This window comes from Schistocerca gregaria, chromosome 6, assembly GCF_023897955.1.
Source record: "Schistocerca gregaria isolate iqSchGreg1 chromosome 6, iqSchGreg1.2, whole genome shotgun sequence".
In the NCBI taxonomy this organism is placed as follows: domain Eukaryota; kingdom Metazoa; phylum Arthropoda; class Insecta; order Orthoptera; family Acrididae; genus Schistocerca; species Schistocerca gregaria.
The window spans coordinates 282,240,265-282,266,853 of record NC_064925.1 but is presented as its reverse complement, the minus strand read 5'-3'; the positions used below and the strand labels follow the sequence as shown (position 1 = coordinate 282,266,853).

At 43.0% G+C, this 26,589-nt stretch overlaps 1 protein-coding gene across 6 annotated transcripts in view; it reads right to left on the bottom strand.

The window, feature by feature from the left end:
* LOC126278282 (inactive dipeptidyl peptidase 10-like) overlaps positions 1–26,589 on the bottom strand; it is a 1,623,672-nt gene that overhangs the window by 682,941 nt on the left and 914,142 nt on the right. For all 6 annotated transcript variants that reach the window (XM_049978288.1, XM_049978290.1, XM_049978291.1 and 3 more), the window contains exon 2: positions 13,435–13,648. In XM_049978288.1, coding sequence (XP_049834245.1) covers positions 13,435–13,648 — 214 coding nt within the window. The remainder of the gene's footprint in view (positions 1–13,434; positions 13,649–26,589) is intronic.

Below are 26,589 nucleotides of genomic sequence, written 5' to 3'. Positions count from 1 at the left end.
CTGCACCAGGCTGGGAAGGCAGGCGGCCCTCTGAGGCGGCGTGTCCCCCTGCCGGCGCTCAGCTCAGCTCAGGATTAGCGGAGATTCCCGGAATTTATCGCCGCGGCCGGAGCCGGCGGCGCACGCTGGGGAGGTGTCGGCTGCGGCTGCGGCTCCTGGGGGCCGGCGCCATGTATCAAGACTTGCCGTTACCTGCCAGCCGCCTGCTTTACGGCCAACGCGCGGTGCGGCGGCTGCAGCTGCGGATACGGCGACCACGCCTGGCGCTTTGTCTCTGGAGCGTAGGGTCCAGCCTCGGCGAGCGTGTAATTACGCTGCCACCTCCGTATAATCTACTCGACCTCAGTGCTTCAGAAATATTAGTACTACTCTCACTATTTTCAACTATGTACAGGGTGTTAGGGGCATAAGTACACTCAATTTCAGAAGAAAAAGGACTCCTTGAAAGACTAGATAAGGCCGCTCATGTCCACAGGACATATACGTTAGTATACTACTGGCCATTCAAATTCCTACACCAATAAGAAATGCAGATGATGAACGGGTATTCATTCGACAAATATATTATACTAGAACTGACATGTGATTACATTTTCGCGCAATTTGGGTGCATAGATATTGAGATATCAGTACCCAGAACAACCACCTCTGGCCGTAATAACGGCCTTCATACGCCTGGGCATTGAATCAAACAGATCTTGGATGGCGTGTACAGGTACACCTGCCCATGCAGCTTCATCACGATACCACAGTTCATCAAGAGTAGTGACTGGCGTATTGTGACGAGCCAGTTACTAGGCCACCATTGACCAGACGTTTTCAGTTGGTGAGAGATCTAGTGAATGTGCTGGCAAGGACAGCAGTCGAACATTTTCTGTATCCTGAAAGGCCCGTACAGGACCTGCAACATGCGGTCGTGCATTATCCTGCTGAAATGTAGGGTTTCGCAAGAATCGAATGAAGGGTAGAGCCTCGGGTCGTAAAACATCTCAAATGTAACGTCCACTGTTCAAAGTTCCGTCAATGCGAACAAGAGGTGACCGAGACGTGTAACCAATGGCACCCCATACCATCAGGCCAGGTGATAAGCCAGTATGGCGATTACGAATACACGATTCCAATGTGCGTTCACCGCGATGTCGCCAAACACGGATGCGACCATCATGATGCTGTAAACAGAACCTGGATTCATTCCTAAAAAATGACGCTTTGCCATTCGTGCACCCAGGTTCGTCGTTGAGTACACCATAGCAGGCGCTCCTGTCTGTGATGAAGCGTCACGGGTAATCGCAGCCACGGTCAACGAGCAGATAGTCCATGCCGCTGCAAACGTCGTCGAACTATTCGGCCAGATGGTTGTTGTCTTGCAAACGTCCCCATCTGTTGACTCAGGGATCGAGACGTGGCTGCACGATCCGTTACAGCCATGCGGTTAAGATGCCTATCATTTCGACTGCTAGTGATACGAGGCCGTTGGGATCCAGCACGGCGTTCCGTATTACCCTTTTGAAGCCACCGATTCCATATTCTGCTAACAGTCATTCGATCTCGACCAACGCGAGTAGCAATGTCGCGATACGATAAACCGCTATCGCGATAGGCTACAATCCAACCTCTATCAAAGTCGGAAACGTGATGGTACGCATTTCTCCTCCTTACACGAGGCATCACGACAACTTTTCACCAGGCAACGCCGGTCAACTGCTGTTTGTGTATGAGAAACCGGTTGGAAAGTTTCCTTGTGTCAGCACGTTGTAGGTGTCGCCACCGGCGCTAACCTTGCGTGAATACTCTGAAAAGCTCTTCATTTGCATTTCACAGCATCTTATTCGTGTCCGTTAAATTTCGCGTCTGTAGCACGTTAACTTCGTGGTGTAGCAATTTTAACGGCCAGTAGCGTACATTAGCATCGTATTCACCTTGGTTCTGGATGTGACCTTTTGCCTAGGACGCACAAGGTCGGCCTTGGGTCCTGATGACTTGTTCCGCGCATGATGGCATCGACACGTATAAGGCGCGAATGTCGTCATGTGATATGCCCATCCATGTTACATTCACTTGGTTGTAAAACTCATCTGTGGTGGTAGACATTGGGTCACAGCACTGAACCCGTCGTTTCATCATATCCCACACATTTTCGATTGGCGTCAGGTCTGAGATTTGGCGCGCCACGGTAAAAGGCTGACGTATAGTGATACGAAGAAGCCATGTGTTCGTGCAGCAACATCTGGTCGTTCATTGTCCTGTTCAAAAATTGCGTCTGGGGTGTTGTGCAGAATGGGTATGGCTGTATGGCTACAGGTCGCAGGGTGTCATTCACGTAGGTCACACTGGTCACAGTGCCCTGGACAGGCACCAACTGTGATTTGTTTTCATTTCAATAAACTTTACCAACTTAAAGACATTTTATTTTATTCTGAAAGCAGTCAGGTTCGCAACTAATTTTGCCATCTTCAGGCCCCATACGTTTTTTTTTTTCATATCAACGAACTTATAGTATAGCGCCATAAAACTGGATATCGTGAATTCCAATAGTTGTGCAGCTGTTTCATACGAAAACGTACATTCACGCTGCCACGCTTGTATATGGGTCAGCTGCATAATGACTGGAATTCACGATATCCAGATTTATGGCGCTATACGATCAGTTAGTTGATTTGAAAAAAGCTTATAGGGCCTGAAGGTGGCAAAATGAATTGCCGAAACTAGTTGCTTTCAGAATAAAATACAATATCTTAAAGTGTATGGCTGCTGGTAAAGTTTACTCAGTTGAAAAGTACCTACCAGCCGATGTCCCCTGGCCGTAATGGATCAAGAGGGAAACAGTGATTTGTGGTTGTATCCAACAGCACCCAACACCATAAGGTCTTGAGTTGACGATGTATGTCTTGTGAGAATGCAGTCATTGTGATGCGGCTTCTCCTCTCTGCGGCGAACCAAAATTAGGTCATCATTTGAAATGATAGATCCTGAATCCGTCCGAAAACACTACCTGATGCCATACCTGTCCCAAGTGACGTCCTTCTACACACCATTTACGTCTAGCATGCTTCTGCACACTCGTCAAACGTAGGCACGTAACCGTGCCATAACAAAGGGCTATGGACTGTCACCCCTGATAGCATATGATGTGTTCCACTGTTCCACTGTTGCGACAGAGCCTAGGAGGACGCAAATACGTCTTGAAAAGAAGATGGGGTAGCGTGACAGGACATCTGTTAAGACTTCAGGGAATAACTTTCATGGTACTAGAGGGAGCAGTAGAGGGTAAAAACTGTAGAGGAAGACAGATTGGAATATATCTAGCAAATAATTGATAATGTATGTTGCAACTGGTACAGGAGAGGATTCTGTAGCTGCTCTCATAAAACCATCAGAAGATTGATGAATCATCTAGAGTTCTCACTATAGCCTGAGATCACAAAATTCGCAATCTCTTAAATCAGAATTAAATTGCCCTGCTGACAATAGGTGTATATACAGTTACTTGTTCCTAGAGGGTGGCTTTCACATAAGCTGCTGTAAGAAATGAACACGGAAGCTTTGAATGTAAATAAACACTAGTCAAACTAAAACACAGATAGTGTTTACTTCTTGTGAGAAACTCGTTTAGAAAAAGCGAACTCACCTGAACCAAACAATGTGTACTTACACAAACTGCGGTCGCTCCTCCCACCTGTGTGGCAGACCTCAGGTTAACTAATAAACGACGAGCCGTAACCGTCGCTAATTCAAAGTGGATCACACGACTGTAGAGCTAATGGCGTCGTGAAGCTTCACTAGAAATTCGATGTTAACAAAAGCTACGACAATACCTGTGTATGTAAATGAGCGATAGCCAGTCAAACCAAAACACGGACAATCCCCACTCACTGTCAGAAGTTCGTTAAAAATATTAATGGTCGAGAACGTTCCAGAATTTTCCAGAATCTTAGAGAATATTGTAGAAAGTTTCATTATTCTGTCGTGCTAGTGGTATCTCGCAGCTCGAATCACAGTAAAAATTTAAAATGTGTTATTGACAACAGTTGATTACACCTTCCAGCTACTTCTGTAAGCAGTCGCTCCTATTTAGACGTTTTTCGTTTGGTGGTAACAGACTTCCAACACCCTCGTCATATAAGACAGTCGCCTGTGGTTTCCCCGAATTTTCTCCGTTGGGCTACAGCTCGTTGTCGGTGCCGAAATGGTGCCTTCATAATTAGCAGTTCATATGACGAAAGAGATGAAAATCACAGGGAACTAAGTCCGGGCTGGATGGTCGGTGATCAAACACTTCCCAGCCAAGACGCTACAGGAGCTTCATCATTGCCGCTGCCATGTGCTGCTGAAGACCGCCACGAAGAAGCAAATGTATGACAGTAGCATTATGTGGACTGTGTGAAACCAGGCGAAATCTCCGAGCAGGCGCTCATACTTGGCGGGAGACACTACTTTATAGGCGTCTTTACGTACACAAAGTGCGCTCATAAGTGGAAAGAGCGACGTGACGCCATCGACGGACATACTTGAAACTCTGCCCTATACATCTGTGCAAAGCTTCATCGGGTTTTCCTGTGGTTCTCATTTTGCGATCGGCCCTTCATAAACAAATAGCCCTCGTACGTTTAGAAGTAGATTCGAGTGGACCAAGAGGAAGCGAAAGTGGTAGAAAATGAATGCAATTTAAGTCAGAATGGAACGATAAAGATAGTAAACAGTGTATTAAGTGAAATTTTAACGTTTTAATTTTTACGATGTTCACAATATTCTCGAGTTATGTAGAATGTCCTCTGAAAGCAAATGAAAGAAAGGACTGTAAACACACTCTCATTTCCGTCAGTTTAGGAAAGTATTTCAGTAGTTCTTCCTTTCATAATAATTTTTAATTAACATTATTTGAAATATTTAAGTAAAAATTTTAATGAAAAGGATGTAAAATGACTAGCAACATAAAGTTATAAAAGATCAAAGCTGTAACATCGCAGTTCGTTTTTGGCCATATATGCACATACCCATCACTGTTAGCTCAATACTATTCCGAATACTGTTCCTATTACTATTTCGGTTCCTGCTCGGATTCCCGTCATGTGACTGCTGTTATTACTGCGGTTGTGGTTGCTAGTATTAAGTGCTCTGTAGAGTGAAGTACTGAAAATGTACAAAGTTATTTTAAAAGTGTTCAAATGTTTGTGAAATCTTACGGGACTTAACTGCTAAGGCCATCAGTCTCTAAGCTTACACACTACTTTACGTAAATTATCCTAAGGACAAACACACACACACCCATGTCCGAGGGAGGACTCGAATCTCCGCCGGGACAGCCGCACAGTCCATGACTACAGCTTCTTAAACTTCTCGGCTAATCACGCGTGGCTTAAAAAGGATACCGATCATTTTACTGGAGTATCACCTGCGCCAAGTCGGCTTAATTTTCATCTCGAAAGATGTAGCTTCAGAGTTGAATTTATTTAAAGAGAAAGAAAGCTTCTTTAAGGATTATAATTCAAAATTTGTGATATTTGACGTTAAACAATTTTATTAAGTGAAAAGTAAAAGGTGAAATTAACTGCATTTTAGTGTGAATATTAACAAAAGTTAACAGTATTGACATCTAATTTCAAGTGTTAGTAAAATATTTCAGTAAAGCAGACTGTTAGAATTTCTGGTTGCAAGTAAACTTTGAGATAGCCGGAACATTTTGATAACTTGTTAATGAATATTTATTGGCCTATCTAAAGAATAACAGAGAGGAAAGACAAACCTGTAATTAAAAATCAGAATGAATAATAATTACGTCGTCGCAGGCCGTTCTGCAGCGTGTGCAATACACCATTCATTAGTATTGCATGCTGTGACTATAAATTATTTAAATTAAATTTAAGCGACCTGTGTTTTCTTGAAGCGAGATGTCGGTTCATAATCTGTGTTCTTATAAGGTACCAGAGTATAGAAACTGAATTGAAGTTTCGATGTCTTGTTACTCAAACAAAATAAGTACTGGCATATTCCGGTAACACCCAGTACGATTTACATACAGATCTGAACACATGACGACGCCACAGCCCAATATAACCACATATTAAAATATCTACAGTCAGGAAAAGACCACGACAACACACCACCAGCTTCACGACCAAGCGAAGCGGGTTTTTCTGCTAGTTTTAGAAATAAAGTTTAGTTTTTCTTTACGCTGAAATATTATGCGTCAATAAAACGTTACGTTTAAGAAGATATGAATCAGTGCTACGGGCCCCAGGCAACCTACAAATAATGTTCCTATGACAATCTCTCTAGAGATATCGAAAAGGAGCTTAGAAAAACTGCAAGCTTCTGAACGAACGAGGCGAGTGCATTGGCAGTGCGTCACGTATGCCAGCTCGCAGAAGGGAACGCCGCTCGGCTGACTGTCCGTAACGCCATCAGGCTGTGCTGTGGTGTTCTGGGCTGGCATAATCACCAGCCCAGCAACAGGTGGCAGGGGCTGACGCAGCCCGCACGGCACGGCCGTTTGCCGGGATTCAACGCGCGCGGATCCAGGCGCAAAAGCCGGCAGCTGAAGTACTGAGACGGCGCAGCCCTAGTTAGTTTGGTGGGTGGCTTAGCGTCCCCGTGTACGGAAACACAATTCTGGATGGCAGTGCGGCCGAGCGGCTCTTGTAACTTCTCTGGTGGGCAATACTTTCGAATGCTGACATCATCATTAGCGCCTCGAACAGCTTGCAGCCCCAGGCTAGGCCTGTTTGGAATATACGCCTCGCAATCTAGTCCTGTTTTCCCACAATCTTTCTGAGTTTACTTTGGTTCCTTCCTCGCCTGCTTTTCCACACACTCCTCCAGCCATCTATCATCTGGTCTTCTTCTTCGTCGTTTCCTTCGCAAGTCCATTTCATTTTCTTCTAGGGCATCCTCTTGTTTTCCACTCTCTTTTGAAGACCATATCGTCTTCGCCTTAATGTTTCTATTGTTCTCTGCAAGTGTTCCTCGTTCACAGTTTCCCTTACCCTTCCATTCCTCATCCTACATATCCTTGTTACTTCTACTTTACTCTGAGGAACTTCATTTCAAATGCCTGCAATCTACATACGTCTCTTTTCTTCATTTCCCATATTTCAGTTACTTAGATCAGTAGTAGTATGTAGTGACTTACTAATTATTCTTTGCTTCTTTCATTTTTTGAGAGACATCTTCGGTCGAAACCAGGCTAATAACACTTCGAAGGAATGGTTGTGCCTGTCGGACACGGCCTCTGATCTCTTTTTAGATTTCTTCCATTTTCCTCTATCACGCGTGCAACTACTTGACAACATCATCAATTGTTCACCTCTAGTCCTTGTTCCACTAGTTGGTCTATCTTTTTTTCTAGTTGTAACCTGGATCCAACAATTGTTTGCATTAAATTTTACTCCATATTGTCTCACAGTTTCTTCTCAAACATCCAGTTCTTTCCTGAATCTTCTCCTCCCTGCTTCCCCAGATCATCAAGTCATCCGTAATCAGCATTGCCTTCATCTTGTCGTATCCAGCTTCTCATCCAAGACCAGAATGAAGAAGAGAGATGAACATGCACATCCTTGTTTCACACCATTTGTTTCCTGAAAAATACAATTCAGACTTCCACAATATATCTCCTCCACTCTGCATTTTGTCTCGTTTTTCACTCCCTTCTTCTCCAGTGTCTCAAATAACTTTCTTCTAGAGACACTATCAAATATCTATATCGAGAAAGGCCATCACAATGTCTTCCCCAAATTCATAGTGATGCTCCTGGGGCTGCTTCACTGCAAGTGTGGGATCAAAAGTTGAACTCCCACCTCTTAAGCCAAGATCTTCCTCTTTCAATTAGTTTGGCTCCTATTCTCCAGGATTTTTTCACATACCTCGACAAAGTGTGGTATCAGTCTGACACTCTTACAGTTTCTATAGTCCTTTCTACCCAGTTTCTTGAGTATGTGGCCAATTAGTGTCCTCTTCCAATCTTCTAGAGCCTTGTTCTCATTCCACACGACCCTCATCACACGATATAACCACTGTTTCCTAACCTCCTTTGCTGCTTTCACCATTTCGTGACTTTACTTCGTCCATTCTGATGCCTTTCCGCCTTACATATTATTCAATGCCATTTCCACTTCTTTTCATGCCAGGTCCGTTTCGCCCCAGAGTTTATTTATACCTCCTTTAGTCTATTTCCTTTATCTCCAAGTCCGTTTGGATTTAGCAAGTGTTCAAAGTACTCCTTCCCCAATATCTTCTGTTCTATTTCCTATTAACCTACCGAACGTAGTGGCGCAGTGGTTAGCACACTGGGCTCGCATTCGGGTGGACGACGGTTCAAAATCGCGTCTGGTCATCCTGATTTCCGTTTTCCTTGATTTCCCAAATCGCTCTTCAGTCTGGAACCGCGCGACCGCTACGGTCGCAGGTTCGAATCCTGCCTCGGGCATGGATGTGTGTGATATCCTTAGGTTAGTTAGGTTTAAGTAGTTCTAAGTTCTAGGGGACTGGTGACCTTAGATGTTAAGTCCCATAGCGCTCAGATCCATTTGAACCCAAATCGGTCCAGGCGAAATGCCAGGATGGAGCCTTTGACAGGGCTCGGCCGACTTCCTTCCCTAATCCGACGGGGGCCGACGACCTCACTCATTTGCCCCCTCCCCCAAATCAACCAACCTATTGACCTTTTTCCCGTTTCTGTCAACGATTGTTGCATTCTTTCTTACATCTCTGCTCTTACATTTAACCATTCCATAGAGGAGGACTTGTCGCTTTCCTGGTGAGGTGCTGTCATCTTGAAAAATCGGATTTTCTGTCGGTAATCTACATCGTACTTGTACGCCTCAGGAAGCACCTGCTGAAGATTGCGAGTTACACGATCGAAATATCGAGCCAATACGATGCCAGTTGGCGACAGAAAACCTAATTTTCCAAGATGACATTCCAGACAGTACAGTCTTACTTCCTCTGCTATCGCCATCTAAAATGTTTCTCCATTTTTTCAACCAGTTTCTTCTCTCCACAGCCAGTCGTATTTGCCTCCTTATTTTTATTTCATTCAAAACTGACGTTTTTACAAAACTCGCAAATTCGCACGCGTGGTCACATTTTAACTTACTTGTATGAATAAATGATTTAGGGTTTCTTGTCGTCATTAGTACTTGAAACAGCGGCAACGTAATTGACACGCGGTCCTAAATGTTTTAATGGTTGTGATAAATTCGCAGTCTCCGTATAAATTACGAACTATTGCGTGCAGCTGTGGACCATCTTCCAGACATGCACGTAAGCACACGATATACGTTGACTGAGATGAGACGTGAGATGTCTGTAATTTTAAAATGCTAACGAGGTAATGTTTTTAATCTTATGACGATTACAACACCTGGACTGACACGCACGATACAGGGAATGCGGTTTAAATACCACAGGTGCATAGACTTGAATGCTCCAATGTCCCATAGATGAATTGTTTATAGTTTGCAGTGCTCTAAAGCTGACATTGTGCAATCGTACAATTAATTAAGGAAAATAACATCTGCAGGCGACACTAAATCATCTAAACACGTTTTCCATTGTCACTACATATTCATCTGTATGTAAAAGGTGTTCGAAAACAGTATGAAAAGCTTATCAGGGCGATGCAGGATACACTGTGCTGAGATATAATTGCCCGGAAAAGAACTCGATATTTTGGGCCGTTTCCGAGTTAATTAGCTTTGAAGTTAGCCATCAGGCCGTTAAACGCACAAATTCAAGCTAGCCGTCAGAGAGAATCAGTATCAGTTATTCGCTTAGCGTAGATAACAGCGCACGAGGTTGTTTAGCCTTTGGCTGAAGTTCGAGCCCTCTACCTTTCTATGTCCAGTTTTTTTTATCGCTCTCTTGTTCGGTTTTAGGAAACCAAACGAAGATGATGTTTGGCGACTTCGTCTCTGGAGGACAGCTTGCATTTGCGCGTGGAACGGCCAGATTGTTTGCGTTCAATGCCAATGAACTCAGAGACGTAGCAATGTATCGAGTGTTTGTCGTAACAGTTATTTCTCAGCACAAGCTAGCCCGCAAAACCATTACAAGCTTTTAAGACTGAGTCACCGACTCAAAATTAACCAGTCAAAACTGCTAAGAGTGGAAACTTAAAATTTGGAGTAAGCGTTGATCTTATAATGTAGGAATCCTACAAGGGTGAAATAGAGGATGGAAGTCTTTTTTTTTCTTTTTTTGAAAATATGTAGCTATTAACGTAGTCTTGTAGCTAGAACTACTGAATTTGGTATTTGGTTTCTCTGTCAGCAATAAAAAAATTTACATGTTTGAAAATTTTCAGAAATTCAGCTCCTACAGGGTTGTATTAATGGATGAATTTTCTTTTGACAATAAATCATTACTCTGGGGAAAAGCAGTTTGATTGTGATAGATCTGTGAATTGCTCTTGGCTAACTTTTGGAGTGTGAATCAAAAAATAACTGCAGATTTTTTTCTTTCAAGTCAGTTTTTTTAAGATACAAAATACGCTGTCTCTGTTTCAAAAGTCATACAGTATGTAAATACAAAGGAAAATAAGTGCAGAAATTATCAACCATTCTGTTGATGGGGGACAGTCTTTTTAAAACAAACGTTGTAATAACGACTGAGAGTTAAATTGTTTTCATACAAAGAGTAAAGTTTTTTTTACCAAGCGGTAAATATAAAGTAAAAATGTTTGCTTATATCTTCTTCCTAATATTTAATCAGTGGAGACTCTCGCCTGATTCTCCAACAGTAGTCAGCCATCATATTTGCGTCACATTCACCTTGATGCAGTGCCTCCATCACCTTGGAACCTTAATGGAAGCACACATGCTGCTCATCACTGACTGCACGAAGATTTTCCGGGAAGTGAGAAAGATGGCTATGTAGCAAACGCAATTTTTGCTCATATTTCAATCAAGTAGAAAGCAGACCGTTTTAAGATCAACACAGATGATCCACTGACGCATGCTATATTACAACGAAACAATGCCTCTTTTTATGTCTTCACATTATTCAAGAAAACGAACTAAATGGCCTAATGGGACTGCTCTTACCGACTAATGATCGCTATTCATTTGCGTTATAAGCCGAAATATCCAATAGTCCATTAAACGACATACATTATGGAAATATACAAATCCGTTATCACTACGAAAGTATTACAGGAACGCGCTTTTTCTTGATCAAAAGGAGGATACCTCAGCTCCTTTTTCAAGCAGGTTTTCCGCTCTCAGTCATGAAGCTAAGAGTTCCTGGATAGTCTCAAATTTCGTGCCAAGTAATAGCACTCATGAGCTCGAATCTCTTGTGAGCTGAATCATTTTCATTGGGTATATCTTTGTCGTTGAGTTCACTTCGACTATCAAGAGATTACCGTTTCTGTGTTTCCAAAGAGGATAATTCTTTGAAAACTGGCTCAGGAAATTCAGGTGAATGAGACACTGGACGTATTAGTGAATGGTGAGCTAGGGAAGTCTATTTTTAATTCGTTGCTCTTGTTGAATCTGTTACGGGACAAACGTTTCTACGTAAACATCACCACAGGAGGCCTAAAAGCGGGATTAACGACAACCTCTGACTCCAGCTCCGTATTCGATTTCTGGTCACAAATGCATTCGGAAAGGACGTTGCATCTTTGGCCTTAATTAGCATGAAATACATGTTTTTCGATACGGTCCCCCTTTAGCAAAACAGAATTTCGTTTTTTTAATCCAAACATGTTTCACTGCAGTTGCAGCATCTTCAGTGGGCTTTTATTTTATGCCTGTTAAAGATAAAGAATATTCCATACTGTTTGTATACATGTAACTATTAGTTTTTGTATCCTAATTACAGATATTTGAAAAGAAACCGACATAAAATTATGAATTCATATCTTTTTGCCGCCACATGGTGTGGTTTTTCTGATGTATTGTGTTTCTACAATGACTGTTTTGTTTCACAGTTTGTCATCTGCAACCACTTACACTTTAAAGTGTTTAAGCCAAAAGCGGTTGCAGATGACAAACTGTGAAACGGTCACTGTAGAGGGTCGAGCTGTTTGTGGGAAGAGACCAAACAGCGAGGTCATCGGTCTCATCGGGTTAGGGAAGGACGGGGAAGGAAGTCGGCCGAGCCCTTTCAAAGGAACCATCCCAACATTTGCCTGGAGCGATTTAGGAAAATCACGGAAAAGCTAAATCAGGATGGCCGGACGTGGGATTGAACCGTCGTCCTCCCGAATGCGAGTCCGGTGTGTTACCACTGCGCCACCTCGGTCGGTAGTAGTCACTGTAGGAACACAATACATGAGAAAAACCACATCATGTGGCAAAAAGATATGAATTCATAATTTTATGTGAGTTTCTTTTCAAATATCTGTAATTAGGATTCAAAAACTAATAGTTACATGTATACAAACAGTATGGAATATTTTTTATCCTTAACAGGCATAAAATAAAAGCTAACTGAAGAAGCTGCAACTGCAGTGAAACATGTTTCCGTTAAAAAACAAAACTGTGTTTTGCTAGAGGCGAACCCTATCCAAAAACATGTATTGTTAAAGCAAACACGGAAAAAAGAGCTTCAACCCCAAGGTGATTATTAGCATGAAATTTTTGGAATGTGTTGCATGTAATGAACGAAATCGAAGAAAGCTCTTTAACAGTCACCAAGACAAATTGACATTCTCAGAAATGCAGATAAACGTATTTTCAATTTCTCAGTGGGCCTCATGTTTGTTGCTGTGGTCTTCAGTCCTGAGACTGGTTTGATGCAGATCTCCATGCTACTCTATTCTGTGCAAGCCTCTTCATCTTCCAGTACCTACTGCAGCCTACATCCTTCTGAATCTGCTTAGTGTATTCATCTCTTGGTCTCCCTCTACGATATTTACCCTCCACGCTGCCCTCCAGTACTAAATTGTTTATCCCTTGACGCCTCAAAACATGTCCTACCAACCGATCCCTTCTTCTAGTCAAGTTGTGCCACAAACTCCTCCCGAAATTATATCTTCTCTACTTCGATCATCATCAGTTATTGCTCCCCAAATAGCAAAACTCCTTTACTACTTTAAGTGTCTCATTTCCTAATCTAATTCCCTCAGCATCAAACATGAAAAAAGAGCTTCAACCCAAAGCCGATTATTAGCACGAAATGTTTAGAATGTGTTGCAATTAGTGAACGAAATCGAAGAAAGCTATTTAACAGTCACCACAACAAATCGGCTTTGTCAGAACTGCAAATAAAAAAAAAGTTTTCAGTGGGCCTGCTGTATGTTCATAAAAATATTATTTTTGTAATTAGTACGCAAATGCGAGTGAAACAGCGGGCGCTAAACTAGTTACTCCATAAGGTATGAACACGATTATGTAGCGGATCGGTCAGAACACTTCAAGCCGTACTGAGGCCGCGAGCTGGCCTGCCCGGTGGAGAGATGCGGTGTGCTATGCTGGACAGGAGGGTACTCACCGGAGACCCAGGTGCCGTTGAAGGGCGGCGGCCGGAAGCGCGGACTGAGCACGTCGTCCAGCGTGAACTTCGTGCCCTTCACCCTGGGCCCCTCGTCGGGCGGCGACAGCAGCACGATCGAGAACACGATCAGGCCTAGCACGGCCACGATCACGAGCAGCGCGATCAGGATGCCGCGCCAGTTGCGCTGGTTGGGCCCGGTCGCCACCAGCTCCTGCAACAGACGCAGAGGTGCGCGATTCTCTCGGCTGCTCAAGTTCATTCAGATTTCTCAGTGACTAAAGCGGTCCCAGTTGCAGGTTGCCCATTCATCGGTTTCCATAACCAGATGAATGTCAGTCTGACTGGGACACTAGGAGCACTGTAAGCATCAGGAACAGGCTCAAACTGCGCTACATTGACCTTAGTCGCGGTACGGCGCACCTGTTAGCAGGTCACGGTCCATATCCTGAAAATCTGCATCGAGTGGAACGTAGTAACACACCAACCTGTAAATGTGGAGAGAAAGGTTCGGCTGATCATGTCGTTCCCGATCTACAAACAATTGTAAATGACCGATATTTGTGGACTAAAGCGAATACGATAGCACATCGGATATCTAAAAGGCAACAGCTTAACTTTCAGTCTATAAGAGCAAATGGGCGCTTTGAAAATCAAAACAATGTCAACAGGTTACAAGGTTTCCTCAGTTTTATACAGGGTGTTACAAAAAGGTACGGTCAAACTTTCAAGAAACATTCCTCACACACAAAGAAACAAAATTTGTTATGTGGACATGTGTCCAGAAACGCTTACTTTTCATGTTAGAGCTCATTTTATTACTTCTCTTCAAATCACACTAATCATAGAATGGAAACACACAGCAACAGAACGTACCAGCGTGACTTCAAACACTTTGTTACAGGAAATGTTCAAAATGTCCACCGTTAGCGAGGGTACATGTATCCAGCCTCCGTCGCATGGAATCCCTGATGCGCTGATGCAGCCCTGGAGAATGGCGTATTGTATCACGTCGTTCACAATACGAGCACGAAGAGTCTCTACATTTGGTACCGGGGTTGCGTAGACAAGAGCTTTCAGGTGCCCCCATAAATAAAAGACAAGCGGGTTTAGGTCAGGAGAGCGTGGAGGCCATGGAATTGGTCCGCCTCTACCAATCCATCGGTCACCGAATCTGTTGTTGAGAAGCGTTCGAACACTTCGACTGAAATGTGCTGGAGCTCCATCGTGCATGAACCACATGTTGTGTCGTACTTGTAAAGGCACATGTTCTTGCAACACAGGTAGAGTATCCCGTATGAAATCACGATAACGTTGGTAGATGGGGCCGTAATAGTCACAAACGTTTAAGTACGTGGTAGCACGTAACATTCCGTATTTGCTAACCCGTTTAAAATGGGCCGTTATATATATATATATATATATATATATATATATATATATATATATATATATAAGAAAAAGACAAAAATGAAATAAAAAGAAGAGCAAGAATGCTATGGCCACCTATAAAGGGACGCGCAACTCGAGGACTGCCGTGGAACGCACATAATGGGGTGGGTGATGTAAATGTAGAATAGTGTAGCAATAATAGGTTCAAAAGTGGGTATAGTTGTAGTTAGTCGGTAAACCTCGAGTTGTTCCGAGGATGCCAGAAACACATCTAGTAATGTAAGACGGAAATTATTCACTTGGCTCTTCCGTTAATTCCATGTTATTTTTTAAATTGATTCTTAGTTTTCAAATGTTCTGTTTTATTTCTACACTAATATTACTTGTGCTTTCTGTTAACATGACTTACTACTACGTACATAATATAAAACATAGTCTGTCACCGTGATTAACGAATATATATGTGATCTGCTTACAATTTCCGGATAACAGGTCAAAAATTCGTAGCAATAAATTGAATTAACTTGAACTGTAAACGTTGCTGCTACGGTGGCAGGTTCGAATCCTGCCTCGGGCATGGGTGTGTGTGATGTCCTTAGGTTAGTTTGGTTTAAGTAGTTCTAAGTTTTAGGGGACTAATGACCACAGCAGTCGAGTCCCATAGTGCTCAGAGCCATTTTTTTGAAGTGAAAAATTCCATAAACAACAGAAAATCCATTTCTTTTCTTCCGTCTATGATCTCAAAACTGTTAGACCCTTAGACTACCGGCTTCCCTTAGGCATGATCATCTTCAGATCTGCAACAAAACATGGGAAAAAACAAATGCAACTAATGAACTGTCGATATCTGAAAGTAGTAAATCAGGCCATAATGAAAAGTATTACTCAGATGCACGTGTAAAACATAGGCTTGAAATATGAGAAGGCAAACCTCTTTTAAAACATGTCCGAATATAATGGAGATACAGTGTCATCGTCAAAAATCATAATAGCACCGTTGCACATATTTAAAATGGTTATATACTGGGCCACAATGGCGGCGGAGTCATCTTGTTAAGCCGGCCGATGTGGCCGAGCGGGGGTTCTAGGAACCCCGCGACCGCTACGGTCGCAGGTTCGAATCCTGCCTAGAGCATGGGTGTGTGTGGTGTTAGGCTTAAGTAGTTCTAAGTTCTAGGGGACTGATGACCTCAGACGTTAAGTCCCATAAGAGCCATTTTAGCCATATTTTCTACTGTCCATAGGAAAATACTGTACAGTAACTACAAAATGTTTGTGTCTGAAGCTTGTTAGATGTCGCTACTGTAAGTGTACACATATTCGTAAATTATATGATTTTACGATTTGGTGTGAGGAACACAATCGGTAAAGTCTACAGTGGCTTACCAGGTTTATAAGTTGTTTTAGTGATAAAATGCAATAAATTAAACCCACAACAAAAAATTAAATTGTTACAAAGGAACTAGTTAAGTTACAATGTGTAATTATGACATTCTGTTGTGGCGTTTCTAGATAAAAACATAATGACATACATAATAACAAGCTTACGAAACTAAATCAATAATATTTAAAAGTGATAAAACAGATAGGGGAAGAAGCCAAATGGATGAAACAACAATTGTAGTAAGCAATTAGCGTGCTGTGTTGGTTTGTCCGCCAGAATGCCTCGCTGTTAGCTCTGTAATATTATTCCTTTGTATGTCATTATACACTCCTGGAAATGGAAAAAAGAACACATTGACACCGGTGTGTCAGACCCACCATACTTGCTCCGGACACTGCGAGAGGGCTGTACAAGCAATGATCACACGCACGGCACAGCGGACACACCAGGAACCGCGGTGTTGGCTGTCGAATGGCGCTAGCTGCGCAGCATTTGTGCACCGCCGTCGTCAGTGTCAGCCAGTTTGCCGTGGCATACGGAGCTCCATCGCAGTCTTTAACACTGGTAGCTTGCCGCGACAGCGTGGACGTGAACCGTATGTGCAGTTGACGGACTTTGAGCGAGGGCGTATAGTGGGCATGCGGGAGGCCAGGTGGACGTACCGCCGAATTGCTCAACACGTGGGGCGTGAGGTCTCCACAGTACATCGATGTTGTCGCCAGTGGTCGGCGGAAGGTGCACGTGCCCGTCGACCTGGGACCGGACCGCAGCGACGCACGGATGCACGCCAAGACCGTAGGATCCTACGCAGTGCCGTAGGGGACCGCACCGCCACTTCCCAGCAAATTAGGGACACTGTTGCTCCTGGGGTATCGGCGAGGACCATTCGCAACCGTCTCCATGAAGCTGGGCTACGGTCCCGCACACCGTTAGCCCGTCTTCCGCTCACGCCCCAACATCGTGCAGCCCGCCTCCAGTGGTGTCGCGACAGGCGTGAATGGAGGGACGAATGGAGACGTGTCGTCTTCAGCGATGAGAGTCGCTTCTGCCTTGGTGCCAATGATGGTCGTATGCGTGTTTGGCGCCGTGCAGGTGAGCTCCACAATCAGGACTGCATATGACAGGGCCAACCCCCGGCATCATGGTGTGGGGAGCGATCTCCTACACTGGCCGTACACCTCTGGTGATCGTCGAGGTGACACTGAATAGTGCACGGTACATCCAAACCGTCATCGAACCCATCGTTCTACCATTCCTAGATCGGCAAGGGAACTTGCTGTTCCAACAGGACAATGCACGTCCGCATGTATCCCGTGCCACCCAACGTTCTCTAGAAGGTGTAAGTCAACTACCCTGGCCAGCAAGATCTCCGGATCTGTCCCCCATTGAGCATGTTTGGGACTGGATGAAGCGTCGTCTTACGCGGTCTGCACGTCCAGCACGAACGCTGGTCCAACTGAGGCGCCAGGTGGAAATGGCATGGCAAGCCGTTCCACAGGACTACATCCAGCATCTCTACGATCGTCTCCATGGGCGAATAGCAGCCTGCATTGCTGCGAAAGGTGGATATACACTGTACTAGTGCCGACATTGTGCATGCTCTGTTGCCTGTGTCTATGTGCCTGTGGTTCTGTCAGTGTGATCATGTGATGTATCTGACCCCAGAAATGTGTCAATAAAGTTTCCCTTCCTGGGACAATGAAGTCACGGTGTTCTTATTTCAATTTCCAGGAGTGTATTTTTATCCAGATCGCCCCAAGAGGGTCTCAGTAATTGTCGCTCAAGAGGGGATTCGAACCTCCTACGAGGGAAGCCTCACCAACCGTGGCAAGGCGCCTCTGACGGAGCGGCTACCACGCGGTGGGACTTGTTTCGATTAAAGTGTTTCATTGCTCTGTCAAAATGTTCTAACAGTAGCATGTCTCCCATCTCATCTTCTTTTACGTCCTCTTCCATTTCTACAGTACTTCCTTCCAGTTCATCTCTCTTCTATAGACCCTCTATACACTCTTTCTACCTCCCCACCGTTCTGGGTAGCACAGATACCGGGTTATCAAAAAGTCAGTATAAATTTGAAAACTGACTAAATCACGCAGTAATGTAGATAGAGAGGTACAAATTGACACACATGCTTGGAATCAGATGGGTAGTTATTAGGACCAAAAAATACAAAAGTTCAACAAATGTCCGACAGATGGCGCTTCATCTGATCAGAATAGGAATAATTAGCATAACAAAGTAAGACAAAGCAAAGATGATGTTCTTTACAGGAAATGCTCAATATGTCCACCATCATTCCTCAACAATAGCTGTAGTCGAGATATAATTTGGTGAAAAGCACTGTAAAGCATGTCCGGAGTTATGGTGAGGCATTGGCGTCGGATGTTGTCTTTCAGCATCCCCAGAGATGTCGGTCGATCACGATAGACTTGCAACTTCAGGTGACCCCAAAGCCAATAATCGCACGGACTGATGTCTGGCGATTTGTGAGGCCAAGCATGACGAAAGTAGCGGCTGAGCACAGGATCATCACCAAACGACGCGCGCATGAGATTTTTCACGCGTCTAGCAATATGGGGTGGAGCACCATCCTGCATAAACATCGTACGTTTCAGCAGGTGTTTATCAGCCAGGCTGGGGATGATGCGAATCTGTAACATATCGTCATACCTCTCACCCGTCACGGTAGCATTTACAAAACCAGAATCACGCATTTCCTCGAAGAAAAAAGGCCCGATAACAGTATATGTGGTAAATCCAACACATACCGTTACTTTCCCGTCGTGCAATGGAATTTCCACGACAGTTCTAGGATTTTCGGTAGCCCAAATTCTGCAGTTGTGGGCGTTGACAGACCCTCGGAGCGTGAAATGAGCTTCGTCGGTCCACAACACGTTACTCAACCAATCGCCATCTTCTGCCATCTTTTGAAATGTCCACACCGCAAATGCCCTCCACTTGACTAAATCACCAGGTAAGAGTTCATGATGCCGATGGATTTTGTACGGATAGCATCGGAGGGTACTTCTCAGTGCCAACCAAACAGTAGTGTATGGAATGCCGGTGCGACGTGCGACTGCAGGAGCGCTGACTTCTCCGTGCATAGACGAACCCGCTACAGTCTCCATTTTGCCAGCCGCAGTGGCCGAACGGTTCTAGGCGCTTCAATCTGGAACCGCGACACCGCTATGGTCACAGGTTCGAATCCTGCCTCGGGCATGGATGTGTGTGATGTCCTTAGGTTAGTTAGGTTTAAGTAGTTCTAAGTTCTAGGGGACTGATGACCTCAGAAGTTAAGTCCCATAGTGCTCAGAGCCATTTGAACCATTTAGTCTCCATTTCTTCCTGAACTGCCTCAGCAGCATTACGCCTTGTGCTCGGTCGGCCACTACGGGGTCTATAGTCTAAACAATCCGTGGCTTCGAACTAGGATCGTAACGCTGAACTAGCACATTCCCCATTCTGATAATACAGCTTCACTGAAAGCGCTTTTCAGGTAACGTCAACGTGCTGCGACTGCTGGCGCATCTGATTCTCTCTCCCATTACAGCTCCTTTTATACACGATTGTCAGGCGCAGTCACTGACGTTTTCCTGTCCAGTCTGCCGGACATTTTGAGAACTTCGTGTTTTTGGTTCTCATAATATCCCATGTCATTCCAAGCATGTGTGTCAATTTTTACCTCTCTATCTACATTATTCCGTGGTTTATCCAGTTTTCAAATTTATACTGACTTTTTTATCACCCGGTATATGTGTACCAGCAATAAACAAGAATTTTAAATATTTTTGATTATGCAAGTAAAGTAGGTGGAATATTGTGAACTGGTAAAAGCGTGTACGACACCAGCTAGCACTGCCCGCGAATGCGATACGGGGATTTCCCGACAGCTGGCTCACCGGCAGTGGCCGATGGAGCACCTCCACAGCGCTGTCGATAAAACATCCTTTTGAAGGCCGCCCTGGCAGCCACTAGCGCCGAGCGGTCCTACTCGTGGCGCGTCCGTCAAAGAGACGGATCCTGCGATGGGCTTTCAGCTAATTACGGCCGCCGTGTGTGATATCGACATGTGTCACCGCTCCCGTCTTTGATCCGGACGCTCTACAGGTGACGGCAGGAGGGGGCAGCCGACAATCGAGCAATGCTAATGCACTTCTCAGTTTTCTGCAGTCCTCACTGAGGGGAAGTACCAATAGATCTACAGTTTCATGATGGAGAGGGCACAGCCAGCACACATTACATGTCTCTGCCACTTTGGTATATACACATCATACAGAAAAATTGTCACATCCAGGAGACATCACGCTGCTCCACAGTATTAGAACAATATTTAATTACTACTAAATACTACGGGGATATGGAAAATACGACATTTTGTCAATGGAGTAAGTGAATGATTATTTTGTAAAAACTTTTTTGTTCATTTATAAATGCAATCACATTCTTATAACACAGTGATAACCGGTTTCGGCCATACAATGAGAATCTTCAGATTCTATAACAATACAAAAGAAAATTTATATTGCAACCTTAAAATAAGTGCAATATTTAACCAAGCTTATTAGTAATCTAACTGAATTTATGCGAAATACATATAGTCCATACCTAAAGGCGACATACACTGAACACAGGTTCATGCGTTATCAAACTAGCTATAAAATGTAAAACACCGGTCTTATATAGATATAACAATTTTGTTAGATTTTGTTCCCCCTCTTTGGCTTAGATGCGCGCGTCCTCTAAAAGATTGTCTTTATTTTTCAAAAGCGAAAATTATGACAAATTTACTATTAATATTTTGCCAAATGGATACAAAACGTAAAATTGCAAAACAGAACAAGTAGAAACATTTGCTATAGATGAAAATAGTAGTAGCACTTGTAGAGTGCACCAGGTGATTAAAAAGTCAGTGTAAATTTGAAAACTGAATAAATCACGGAATAATGTAGATAGATAGGTACAAATTGGCACACATGCTTGGCATGACATGATGTTTTCTTATAACAAAAAAATACAAAAGTTCAAAAAATGTCCGACAGATGGCGCTTCATCTAATCAGAATAGCAATAATTAGCATAACAAATTAAGACAAAGCAAAGATGATGTTCTTTACAGGAAATGCTCAATATGTCCACCATCATTTCTCAACAATAGCTGTAGTCGAGGAATAATGTTGTGAACAGCACTGTAAAGCATGTCCGGAGTTAAGGTGAGGCTTTGGCGTCGGATGTTGTCTTTCAGTCTCCCTAGAGATGTCGGTCGATCACGACTGAGACTTCAGGTAACCTCAAAGCCAATAATCGCACGGACTGAGCTCTGGGGACCTGGGAGGCCAAGCATGACGAAAGTGGCGGCTGAGCACACGATCATCACCAAACGACGAGCGCAAGAGATATTTCATGCGTCTAGCAATATGGGGTGGAGCACCATCGTGCATAAACATCGTACGTTCCAGCAGGTGTTTATCAGCCAGGCTGGGGATGATGCGATTCTGTAACATATCGGCATACCTCTCACCCGTCACGGTAGCAGTTTTGCTGTCCAGCGCTATCTGTCGGACATTTCGTGAATTTTTTTGTTCTAATAAAACCCCATGTCATTCCAATCACGTGTGCCAATTTTTATCTCTCTATCTACATTATTCCGTGGTTTATTAAGTTTTCAAATTTATACAGGTGGGATTGACGGAGGACATCGAAAGGGTGCAAAAATGGCAGCTCGTTTTGTATTATCACGTAATAGGGGAGAGAGTGTGGCGAGATCGTTTTTTGAAATTTCAGTCACCAACTTTCTCTTCCGAATGCGAAAATATTTTATTGAGCCCAACCTACATAGGTAGGAATGATCGTCAAAATAATATACGAGAAATCAGAGCTCGAACAGAAAGGTTTAGGTGATCGTTTTCCCCGCGCGCTGTTAGGGAGTGGAATGGTAGAGAGATAGTATGATTGTGGTTCGATGAACCCTCTGCAAGCACTTAAATGTGAATTGCAGAGTATTCATGGAGATGTAGATACAGATTTTTTGATCACCCGGTGTTTCTAACGGTCGATGGCGCCGTATTTCCAGCTATTGCCTGTTTATACCGTTGTCCTTTAATACGGCAAGGACGACACTGGCTGGACGACGAGAGTAATGCCCTGCTGCAGGTGGGTGGCACGCTCCTCTGCCTTAAAGGTTGTTGACATCTGCTGCGGTCCGCAGTAGACAGTGCAGTACTCGATCTGCTCTGTAATTTTAAATTTTATATACATTTGACCTAAATACTCATAGTAAATTTGTCATATTTTAGGCTTTTGAGAAAGAAAGACTATCTTATAGAGGACGCGCGCATCTAGAGCAAAGAGGGGGAACAAAATGTAACAAAATTTTGAAATCTATATAAGACCGGTGTTTTACATATTATAGTTAGTTTGACAAAGCATGAACCTGTGGTCAGTGTAAGCCGCCTTTAGGTACGGACTATATGTATTTCGCACAAATTCAGTTAGATTACTAATAAGCTTGGTTTAATATTGCACAAAATTTTAGGTTTTTATTTGAATTTTCTTTTGTATTGATATAGAATCTGAAGGTGATCATTATATGGCCGAAACCGGGTGTGACTGTGTCATAACAATGGGAGTGCGTCTATAAATAAACAAAAAAAAATTACTACTGGGCTATCCTGAAGTTTTTTATCTGAAAACTCTAAAAGCTTTTTAATAATTCCAAAGTTATTAATATTCTACATCTTTATTCTTCATGCCACATATTTATTTCTCAACATAGTCACCCTGGAGACGAATCGTCGCCACGAGAGACCAGTTTGTTGGTACCATCACTGCAGAACGTTTGTTGACGGAGTCACATCACCTCTGCCTTGCACCGATTCATCACTATTAAAGTGATGTCTTCAAAGGTTTTCTTTAAGTTTTGGAAACAGATGAAAAACGGACGGTGCCAAGTCGGGACTGTATAGAGTATTATCGATAACAGTGATCGAAAGGAGTCTGACTGTTGCAGATGTATTGAATTCGAAACTAGATTACAGCACGCTGTTTCTCAAGCATCGACGAAGTTACGTTATGCACCGCCACGTTACACTCTAAGATTCGGAGTCCTCCAGGTGATGACAGTTGCAAATATGTAGACATGAAGAATAAAAATGTAGAATGTTAGTAACGTTTGTCTTACACCAAAAGCTGTAAGAGTTTCCACATAAAAAACTCGAAAGGATTACTTTTCTGCACGAGCTCGTGCTTACCATTAAGCAAATGTTTGTCGGTAAGATGTCGATGCCGCTGAGAACTGAGACATTACGGAAACTTAAACCAAATACTTTTTTTTCTTCTTCTTCTTTTCAGCGATCACAGTCCATGTAGAGCACGCTCTGCATCTACGATCTGCTTCCATGTTCTTCTATCTCTCGTGTCTCTTTCCACTCTGCGGCGATTCCTAATGCTGCTACGTCCTTCTCTGTACCATCTTTCTAGCGCGTGCGAGATCGGACCAGTGGTCTTGTTGCTTGGAGAGTGCCTTCAACTGCCTTCTTAGGAATTCTGTTAGTTTCCATTGCAGCTACATGACCAGCCCATTGCAATCTCCTAATTTTAAATTTCTGGACGACACACAGTGGTTCAGAACGGCCAAATCCTTGGCCAATAGACGAAAAGTGAGAATAATAATTAAAAAAAATTTCAATTTTAGGTTTTTAGGGTTGCTGTTTACGAATTTGGTATCAAAATTATGAAACTCAAAATGGCGGACACTTTGGAAAGATAATCACTTTATCGATCCGAAAATTTGCACGAATAGGTTTTCAGGGTCGCTGATTACGATTTTGAAGCAGTCAACATAAATAAGGTTGCAGTGTATGAGAAACAGGAAAATAGTCAAACCGCAATAGCTACGTCGTGGTCAAACCATTCATGATTGGCGTAAAAGCGCTCCAGAATGGCTATCCTGCCATTTTTTCTTCATTGTACATAGGAGATTCCTTAAACACTTCCTTTGATCAATTGCAATTGCGAAAGGACATCCTTCTGATTCGGTAAAATATTTTTGCAGAACTTCTATTTGTTCGTCAAATTTTGAGATCCATTCATCGCGTAGGGCCAAGAATATTTGTCTGCGTGTACAAATAATTTTTTGCATGTATTTCCTACATATATATATATATATATATATATATAAAGAAAATATATTGTATGTAACGTAAAAATATTATAAGCAATCCAACAGTCATGAACAATCGATTACAAAACTATTTTATTATGTTTTACAAATTCTGTTTTTTTCTCCATGAACTATGTTTTGAATAATATTTGTAAACAAATTTCGATATTTCTATAAAAATTGTCATTGCGGTTGGAATTTTATTTAAAATCTTTTTTCACAATGCTACACCGTTGCAATAATATACCGTACTTATCTCAACAATACTTGAGAAAGAGATAGAAAACAACTACGAAAAACCCTCCATACCTGGGGCCATTCAAGTCCCAGGTATAGAAAGTTGAGAGAATAATATCGCCATTAGTAAAGTGCGTAATGCGTACGACAGTGTACACGGTGACACTAAAATCGTTATTACTCAAAATGAGCAACTTTTGAGCAGCTAATTGTTAAAAAATTCATTAATAGATAGTTCAACAAACATGTCCCTGTCAATGCCAGCGTTAAAATGTGTTAAAATTATTTTCTATCGATAAAACTGTATTTCTAAAGAAGCGAAACAACATGATAATCACGACGACATTCTGCATGACGTTTCATAATAAACAACAAATATTTTCGAAAACTGAAGTACATAAAATGTTTCTACATAACTTCATCAAAATTTTGCATTTTGGAAAATAGAAATCGGATGCGTCGTTGTAAAATTCTGTATGATTTTCTGAAGCACTGTATAACTGGGCACTGAAGCGTCGTACGTGTGTTTCTAGGAGACGCAACTTATGACTGTCGCAAGGAAGCGGATATACAATATTGTGATCTCTGCTTATACGATCTGAACGCCCCATACCCCCCTCTACACGAATCCATTCCAAACACATAGATGTTTAAACCTTCATTTCTCGACTTTTGCCCAGGGAATCGGCCGTTATGAACCACTGTGCGACAGTGCGCAGATTCATTAACTGTCATATTTCTATATTCTTTCGAACCATCCATATGCCATTCTCCAACACATGTCTCCATATCACTTTTCTTTCGAAATATTGCTTTTCTCTTTCATTCTTGGTAATCGTCCAGCTTTCCGAGACATACATAGATGCTAAAAGAACACAAAAACAGCAAAGCAAACGTAATGTTTTGAGATGTATATAGGTGCTTTATAGGTCCAATAGAACAATAACCATGAAGGTCGGCAGTTTAATGACATGACATGAAATGAATCGTTTACTACTTTCTCATGTGGAAACTGGATAAAAATATGAAAAGAATTAAGGAAATGGTTCAAATGGCTCTGAGCACTATGGGACTCAACTGCTGTGGTCATCAGTCCCCTAGAACCTAGAACTACTTAAACCTAACTAACCTAAGGACATCACACACATCCATGCCCGAGGCAGGATTCGAACCTGCGACCGTAGCAGTCGCACGGTTCCGGACTGCGCGCCTAGAACCGCGAGACCACCGCGGCCGGCAAGAATTAAGACTGATATAGGATCATAAAATGTAGTTATATGCTACTTGGCTATAAATATAATGAAGAAATTGTGAAAATAGCATCACAGATAATTTGAAGCCATATTGACTATTACGGAGGTAATCCCAAAAGTAAGGTCTCCTATTTTTATATAGGCACAGAGATCTGACTTCTTCTATAATGGTTTACATCAGTTTACAGCTTGAACATTTAGCAATTTTTCGACATGATAATTTCTGTCGACGCATCGGTGTAGACGCTGTGGCGGTTTTTTATGCCCATGTCATACGAGCTTGCCGCCATTCTGTTCAGAAAGCTATGAACCTCTCCTTTGACCTCATCGTCGGACATGAATCGCTTTCCGGCCAAATATTATTTTAACCAGTCCAGAAAGTTGTCCTATGCGTCTGCAAGACAGTGTAGAAATGCGCGGGGAGCATCAGCTCGTTGCCGCATGTGGTCCTCAGTCAGCATACGTGGCTCCCGTCTTGCGCACACCTTCCGGTAGTTCAATGCTTCCGTTAAAATTCTGTGAGCGGTGCTTCGGGAAACCTCAGGAACCAACGTGCAGAGATCATCCAGGCTTATCCGATGATCTTCACGTAAGCTTTGCTTAACCTTCAACACTGTCTCCTCAGAAATTGACGGCCTCCCGCTCCTTTGTTTGTCGTGAATTTCGGTCCGACCAGCTGCAATCTCTCTACACAACTTACGAACATTTTTGACATCCATGCACGACTCACCA